At 60.1% G+C, this 8,427-nt stretch overlaps 1 protein-coding gene across 1 annotated transcript in view; it reads left to right on the forward strand.

Annotated features, from left to right (window-relative positions):
• The first annotated feature begins 567 nt into the window (after positions 1-567).
• ADRB3 (adrenoceptor beta 3) overlaps positions 568-8,427 on the forward strand; it is a 24,391-nt gene continuing 16,531 nt past the window's right edge. The window contains 1 exon segment of the mRNA XM_035896035.1: positions 568-671. Coding sequence (XP_035751928.1) covers positions 568-671 — 104 coding nt within the window.

An 8,427-nucleotide genomic window follows, 5' to 3' on the forward strand; every position in this document is an offset into this window, starting at 1 on the left:
GCATCCTGGAGCCTCCCCTTCCATACGGCTCCCGGGCTCTTCCCCGGGGCAGAAGCAGGCGAGAGGCAGCATGGTCAGGCAGGCTGCAAAGGGCACACAGCTCCCTGTGCAGCCACCCCGGCAGTGGGGGCCCAGCCCCGGGGGTCTCCTTGCTCCCCTCTTCCCCGTTAAAAGCCACTTCTGGGAGCCAAAAGCCCCATGTGCCAGCTAGGAAAAAAAATACTCATCAGACCTTTCCTGACCTCGGAGGGGCTGGGCCCCTCTGCCAGCCCGGCAGGGACTGCTGGCAGGCTCCCCGCTCTTACAACACCCTGCCCTGCCCGGGCAAGCCACCGCTGCCCTCCGCAACCACAGAAATGCCCGTGACGGGGAAAGGTTTTCATTCCCTGCCTGCACGGAGAGTGGCCTCCCACGTGAACCGGGATGCTCAGGCAGGTCTGCTGCCGGAGCAGAGGCTGAGCTGCCATCACGGGTTCTGCCTTCCCCTGAAAGTTGGGGTTTGGAAACTGGCTCAGCCTCTGCCTCCTCTTCCTCCTCCTCCTCCTCCTCCTCATTCCCACCTCCCTGATGCTGTCGCTGCAGCCGCGGGACCTCCCCATTCATGCTCCCGTCCTCCCCACCGAAGGCACCCAGGAGGCACCCAACAAGAAGCTGCTGGCAGCGCTTATTGCGTAAGGGCAAAGCTGCGCTCTGAGCGTGACGCCAAGCGTGTCCGGGTGGCATGCCAAGGGGGCAGCCGGGCTGAAGGCGCTCGGGGCGCTGGAGCCGGGCTGGGGGGGAGCTGGGCTGGGAGCGATGGCTCAGGGCAGCAAGGAGGGTGCCTGGAGCGGTGAAATCTTGCACCGGGAAGTCCAGGGGAGGGAGTTTCACTTGCCAGGGCAGAGGGACACGGAGCCCCGCACAGCCCCGGAGGTCTCCATCCCGGTGGGCTGGGCAAGGGGACAGGGTGCTGGGGCAGCTGCTTGTCCCAGTACCCAAACCCGAGCTCCAGGATGCAGCCGGAACCTTTTCCCCATTTGCTTCCCTCAAGAAGGATATTTCTGGGAAACGCCGGGGAGGCAGGAGGAATGCACGGGTTAAAAATAGCTGCCATGGCATGGGAGCCACCACAGAGGCCAGGGCCAGAGCCGGGGGGAAGCGCCTGACCTCCTCCTCCTTCTCCTCCTTCTTGTTGTTGTTGTTGTTGTTGTTTTTCGGAAGCAAACGCAGCCCGGGGGCTGCGCAAGCAGGGGCGAGCCCTTGCACGGGTGCAGCGGGCGCAGGGCCAGCTCCGGGAGGGAACCGGAGCACTGGGAAGTGGGGACGGGGTTAGGTGGCGGGGGTACAATTTGGAGCTTCAGCAGAGGGTGCTGCTGACACTCGCTCCCTCCCCACCGGCGAAGGGGCAGGACCTGCGCCCCATCCCTGCCCGGCTTTGCCCAAAACAGCCTTTTCACCCCAAAGTAGGGCCAGACCCGCACCCTGCTGCCCCGCGACTGAGGGCAGAGGTGGGGAAAACCACCGTCGGATATTCCTCCCTTCCTCAGAAACCTCTGTCTGAAAGCACAGCTACTCTCAGATGTTATTTTGGTTGCTGACATTGTTTCATGACAGTTTCCACACTTTTTGTGAAATCCGCACCAGTGTTATTGCAAACTTCTCCCTCCTTCTCCCCCACCCCGTTTTTCTTTAGCAATAGCTGCAGAAAAACCAGAAACAACAGCGAAGGACTTGGGAAAACATCTGTAGAACCTTTGCAGGTCCCGGCAGCAGCACAAGGACTCTCACTTCTCCGGGTACCTGCAGCCAGGGGGAGATGGGAACAGTCAGAAACGGAACCCTGCTGTCAGGTGTGTTAAAAATGTCAGGACTAGGGAATAACTGCCCACAGGAGTTGCTGCTGCCGCAGGGTCTTCCCACAGCGACGTGGGAACGAACACAGCTTTATTATGATTTTTTTTTTTTTTCTTTAAATCTGAAAACATAATTGCACAGGGATTTGGGGGGCAGGAGAAGGACCTGCGATTGCTCTAGCGTAGCCTTTGACACTGGCTGGGTTTCAGGATCTCGATGCCCCTTTCCCTCATTCTCACAACGCTGCCGTAGCTTCGGGAAGAGCCGCAGCCCCGGGATGGTGAGTGGCTGTGCCTGCTCTGGGCAGGGCAGGATCAGCCCTAGCCGTGAGATCCGTGCCTCCATCCCCTCTCTGGTGGCTGCTCACCTCCGTGGGGGTAACAAGCTGCACTCACCATGCCAGGTTTCCCACCCCTCCAGGTCTGTCTGTCCCCCCAAAGCCACCCTGGGGTGCCCCAGGTGAGGAGAAGGGATCCCACCAGCCCTGCCCAGCCCCATCCTTTGGCCCGGAAGGCACCACGACTCCCTCCACTGAACCTGTGTGTCCGTAGGGCAAAACACTGTGGGAACGGGCTAATAAAGAGGGAATGGAGTGACCTCAGCCCTGCCTGCGCAGGCAGCCAGCAGCGGGCTCTGACCTTCTCCATACCCAGGGTATGCACACTCTGCCTCTTTCATCACTATCGATGCATTCGCTCCCAGGAGCTTCGCTTGGAAAACAGGATGTGAGCGTGTGAGACGGCCGCTCACCCCCAAATACGCCGGAGCTCAGAGCCCGCCGGGGCGCTCGGGCTTGCCCTGAGCTGGGGTGGCAGTGCCGGGGCTCGTGGGCTGGCTTGTGGGGCTCTTGTGCTGGCCGGGGGAGCAGGATTGCTGCCCCAGAGGCAAAGCACAAGCTCTGAACCCCCCACAAAGGTGATCTGCGTGCTGCCCTGCAAAGGGAAACGTGTTTGCCTTTGCGGGTACGGTGGGGTACGGAGCACGGCTGGACCAACCCAGACCAGCAGCTTGCATGAGCCGGTGAAACAGCACATTTTTACTATTTTTTATTGTTCTGAAACAGAGAATTTTTCCCTTCCTGCCGCTGCCTGGGCCCTGGCTGACACGATGCTACTGCTCCCAGAGCTGCGCTTGCATTTACCAGGGGAGGGGAGTTTATATAGCGCCGAGAGTTTATGTACAGCTTCCTCCAGCCGGCCTGGGACAGGCAGTACCCAGAGGGTTAAAGCTTCATCACCGCCTGTTTATGTGCTGACAAGGAAACACGATGACAGATAATCCCAAACAACTTCAAAGCAAGATCCGTGAATCCGATATGGAAACTATTCCTAAAGTCTCAGCGTGGAGAGCCCCAGACTAATTACCGCCGTGGACATTAAAGGCAGAGCGGGACCCACTGCCAAAATCCCAGCGCCTGGCCTGGCCCCGTGCCCACCCTGCCGAACCCTGGGCTCCCTCCCCGCCCTGCACCAGGCAGCCAAGGGGATTTGGGGGAAAATGATGCTCCTTGAGCAGCTCTTCCTTAGGCAGAGGGTAGGGCATCACGCCATCCTCACCAACCTCCTGCACTGTCCCCGGGTGTCCCCCTGGCCCTGGCCAGGCAGGCAGGGTCTTCCCTGCAGCCAGGACAGCCCCAGCTCGCCCCTCGGCAGTGCCAACCCACCCAGCAAGAGGGGCTTAGTGCTGAACTGGGATGCAGCCCCCTCCTCCTGGGAGGCATTTAAGGATTAGGGAGGGAGGAATAAAAGAGGCTGGGGAGGTGGTGGGACCCTGGTGGCAGCCAGCACTGTGGCAGGCAGCCTCGGCTGGTGGCTCGCTGCGGTGCAGGCAGTGACACGGTGCGTGGCTCTGTCCTGTGGATGGCTCTGAGCCCGGAGGGGTTTGCCGCAGAGGGGATCTCATCAGCCCCATGTCATGTTGCAGGGTGGTGGGGTCTGTGGGGTCCCTGGGCAGGGCTTGCCCGGAGCCTTTGCACAGATGGGGATGCCATGGGCTTTACGTGAGGTGGGTCGGGAGCTCGGTAGCGATGGCCCAGAGCCTGAGCCTGCTGCCTCATACCTGCCTGGGTGCCTCCCCAGAGCATTTGCATAAGTAAATCACATTTTGAAGCTCCTGAGGGCTTTAGTGACTGCTTGGGTTGCCCTGGCTAGGCTAGGGCATAGAGTATGTGTGATTTCTTGGAAAACTTTTCCGGAAGTGTGGGGGGGGAATGAGTGCTGATGAGGTTGTAGGGGTGCGGTGCCCACCCCAGAGGTGCTGGGGCTCTCAGCTCTCCCGGGGCCGTGGTGGTGAACCGCTGCGGCTGCCCTTGCCCTTTGCTCTGGGCTGGGCACTTGCGCCAGCACGGCTCTGGCTCCGAATTCCATGGACAGGCAATGCTTTGCAACACGAGCCTGGCTCAAGAGGGGCTCTGGCACGGTCTCTTACTGGTGCAAAGCTGAACTGGATCTCTCAGGGTGCAGCAGTGCTTCTCCCCTGCTCCGCTCCCCGTACCCGAGTCCCGGGGAAGGGCTGGGGATGGACGGGCCAGAACCCTCAGGTGCTCCGTCAACAGTTTCAGTGCAATCACTTGCTGCACGGGGTTTGCTTTCTGACCTCCGCTGTGATGGGGAAGGTGAGGAAGGCTGAACCAAAGGGGAGGGCAGCGAGGCCCCGGGCAGAGGGGGATGCCCGTGTCTCTGCAGCAGCACCGCCGCTGTGACTCCTGCGTGTGCTGCTTTTTATCACTTGTTCTGTAATGGCGAGTGTGCAAACAGCGTGCCCGGGAGAGAGCGAGCAAGAGTTCCCAGCTATAAAAAGCTTTTGTTTTATCCTGGTGTGGCATCAGCCTGGCTCAGCCTTGGCAGAGCCTGAATGTGCTGCGTTAAAGGATGCTGGGAGGCAAAGCTGGCACTGTCACTGCCCGGTCTCTCCTCTCCTCCCATGGAGCCTCAGCCCCTCCTCGGTGCCTGCCTGCCCTCTCTGGGCCCAGCCAGCGTTAGCGAGCTCCCTGGTGCAATTAGGAATTGAACATGAGGAACAGGATTAAAACTGCATTTAATGCCTGAGGTAGCAGGTCACAGGAGCTCAGGCAGGGATCCGATCGCTGGTACCCATCTCCCCGCCAGCTGCCTGTGCACGGGCCCGTGCACCATTTGTCCAGGCTGGATTCATCTCTCGGACAGATGGAAATGGTCCGTCCTCCCTTGGCCACCCCGGGCACACCTGCATGGGCGCGCTGGGGTGCCTCTGGTTTGGAGAAGGTCTGGGTGTGCTCCTGTTCGCAGGTGACAGGGTCAGCTCCACCACGTCTCTGGCTCAGTTTGCAGCCCCCCCACTGTGACCGACCAGTTTGTCACCCCTCGGGATGCATCGCCCTTCCCCTGAGCGGGCTGGAGCCAGAGCTCACGTCTGCTGAGCCCCTGCAGCCGTTGCAAGCTCCCCTCTATCTGCTAAGTGCCAGGTGCTGATTTATCTGCTTTATGTCTGGGGTCACGCCTCGCCCGCGCCCTCGGAGAGGGGGATTAGCAGAAGCAGAGCCGTATGTGTGAACCTGAAACACTTAATTAGGATGCTGTGTGCACGCAGCCTGGTTGGGGTGGATAAGGCTGTGGGACAGGGATTAAACGGTGCGGGGACTTTACATCCACTTAAGCAGGAGTGCCAGCATGTGTAAACTTTGTTTAAGATCAGGGAGAGTGATTTACACCCGACACAGTCTCAGGATGCCAGGGCCGGCCAAAGCAGGTTCCCCTGGCCCTGCGTGGGGGCTACGCCGATGCACCAGCCGGGGAAAGGTGGGCTTGTGTCCAGCTGCCTCTGAATGATCCCGACTTGTTTCCCTGGGAATGTACAGAAGGGCAGTTGAGCTCCTTGCAAGAGAAACACTGGTGAAGAGGAAGCCCCTGCTCCATCCTCCCCTGGTCTAAGGGACGGCTCCTGCTCGCTGCCGGGGTGGTGCGGGGCATCAGCAGGCGTGGGGGAGGCTGATGCTGCAGGGGGGTCCACAGCCCCCTGCCCTCAGCACCTTCAGAGGAATCCAGGACCTCGCAGACACCGTCCTCTGGAGCTAGGATCTTTTTGCGGGTGAAATGGCCCCGTGATGAGGCATCCTCCAGGAGCTGCTGAGCACCCTCTGCAAAGGGCTCCAAAACCCCTACCTGAGCCCTCTCCCCCCTCTAACGCCATGGCCAGCCCTGTGCCCCCGCAGATGCATCTGGGACCAGCGTGGGCATCTGTGTCCTCCCTCCAAACACATCCACGGGCACCAGGAGCTCCATGTGCAAGGAGAGCTGCGCTGTTCATTCCCTGCATCCCAGCTCTCCCCAGGCAGGATTCTTGCCTAATCCATCCCGACTCTCTCTGTATAAAGAATTATTTTTAAATATCCATTGTTTATTCCACAGCGACAGCCAAAGGAGCTGCTCTGATCCATGACATAAACATATTTTCCCAGAGTTTTCTAAACAGCTGCTTGACCCACTGGCCAGCACTTCCCCATAGGGTCTCTGCGGGGCTGGCTCTGCCTCCCTCTGCCCACGGCGGCAGCGGCTGCGCAGGTAGGGAGCCAGGCCAGCATTTCTGGCCCGTGGCAGGGACGGGCAAGGGGAGAGGATGCTTTCCCTGGTGCCTCAGCCCTAGGCTGGAGGGTGCAGCTGGGGTCTGCAGCACTGCGGGGGCTCAGGTTGAGGCTCTAGAGCAGCGGGGATGGGGGTCAGGGCTGTGCGAGACCCGGCATCTCTGTGCTTCAGCTTTTCCAGCTGTAAAACTGGGACAAAGATACCGAGCCACGTTATTTCCCCTGCCTTGATGAAATGCCCGGGACTCTCCCTTCCTCTCCCCAGTCGAGTTGGCTCCCTGGGAAGGGAGGGTGCTGAGCAATCCTGTCTGGGAGTGGGAGGAAAAGTCTCATTTAAGTGCTGGAGGAAGACATCAGAGGTGGTGGTTTGGATGCCTGCTTCAGCACCCCAGAAAGCCTGGCTGTTTTTCCCGCTGCGAGAGGCCATGCCTGCATGTTGCTCACTTTGAATGCGGTGGGAGCGCTCCCCTCCGGGGCACGGCGGTGCGGAGAGGGTCTGCACACACCGTGAAGGACCATCTGCAGGAGAATGCACAGCGAGACCCCCGGTGCTGAGTCCTGCAGCCCTTTCGGTGCCCGGGGCCAGCCCACAGCCCAGCTCTGCCGGGTGGGCGCACAGCGGGCGGCCAGGGCTGCCGGGGAAGCGGAGGTGAGGATGGGAAGCCACCAGCCCCTGGTCACCCAGCAGGGTGGTGGCAGAGCTGAGAACAGAGCTGGGCATCCTGCCCCATGCCCGGCCTCTGCCGGCTCCGTGGAGCCGAGCCCAACACCCTTGTTACCCACGGACGTTCCCACAGATGCTCGTGCTTTTATTTTTCAGACACAAAATCCAGCTGCGGCTCCATGTGCCAATGCACGCTGGGGTTGTGTGAGCAGCCACGTTGAAAAGACGATGACTTTTTGTGCACGCGTCTCGTTCGTGCCATGCACGGTGCCAGTGGAGGGACAAATCGCCCTCTAAATCGCAAGCCCAGGGCTCGGTCCAAGCAATTAATGCCAGAGCTGGGAGCTACAAGGGGTTGCATCAAGCCCTTGCCTGACTGCTTTGAAAAACCAAAATAGTCTTGTAAAGATCAAGCTCGTAAAAACGGGCTCTGTTTTGCAGGCTCATGAATGGGAAGAAATGCCAACTGGATAATTTTTTACACATATTTTTTTCCTCTTTGTCAACATTCCCCCATTTGGCTGAAACTTCAAAATGCCATATTTGGAGAGCGCCTGTCTTAGAAGTTCCAGTATTTGTATAAATAGCTGATAGTGAAAAAATTACCCGCTCTGGAGTCGGCCCAGGGGCCTTCAGGAGGAGCAGAGCTGGGGGCAGCGGTGGGGCTGAGGCTGCTGGGGCTCTGGAGCAGCCCAGTGCCTTCCAGTCTGAGCTGGGTCCCTGCTGCGGCGTGTGAGTGGAGAAGGAAATGTGGGTGGGGGTCTCCGAAACACCAGCACCCACCCGAAAGCAGGAGGGGGAGCAGCAAATGGCTGCTCGCTCTCCTCCATCAGCTGGGAAGGGGATTTGGGTAATAAATGTGGAAATGAAGCAGTGACTGCGGGATGCCCTGGGTGTCTTCTTTTGGAGTGGGGCTGTCATCCTGCCACCCCCCTGCTGATGTCGGGGGAGAGGGGTGTCATTGTCCCCACCAGGGACAGCCTGTCCTGCCCTGGGAGAGCCCCAGCATGGCGGGGGGTGTACAGAGAGGGGCACATGGGCACATAGCAAAGTCCTGGGGTGCACGGTGAGGGGTTTAGAGCAAGGGGTGCAGGGTGAGATGCTGAGGTGTGTGCAGAAGGACTGGAGCACACGGCGAGGGGTGCACAGAGGGAATGAGGGGTGCGGGGTGCACAGAGAAGGATCAGGGTGCATGGCGAGGGGCTGGTGTGTTCATGGCATGGCTCAGGGTGTGTGGGGAACAGCAAGGATGGATAGCGTAGGACCAGGATGCATGGCAAGGGGCTGGGGTGCACGGTGAGGGGCTGGGGTGCACGGTGAGGGGCTGGGGGGCATGGGGAGGGGCTAGGGGTCGGAAGGGCGGCGTGGAGGG

This window comes from Egretta garzetta, unplaced genomic scaffold, assembly GCF_000687185.1.
Source record: "Egretta garzetta isolate BGI_Z169 unplaced genomic scaffold, ASM68718v1 scaffold296, whole genome shotgun sequence".
In the NCBI taxonomy this organism is placed as follows: Eukaryota; Metazoa; Chordata; class Aves; order Pelecaniformes; family Ardeidae; genus Egretta; species Egretta garzetta.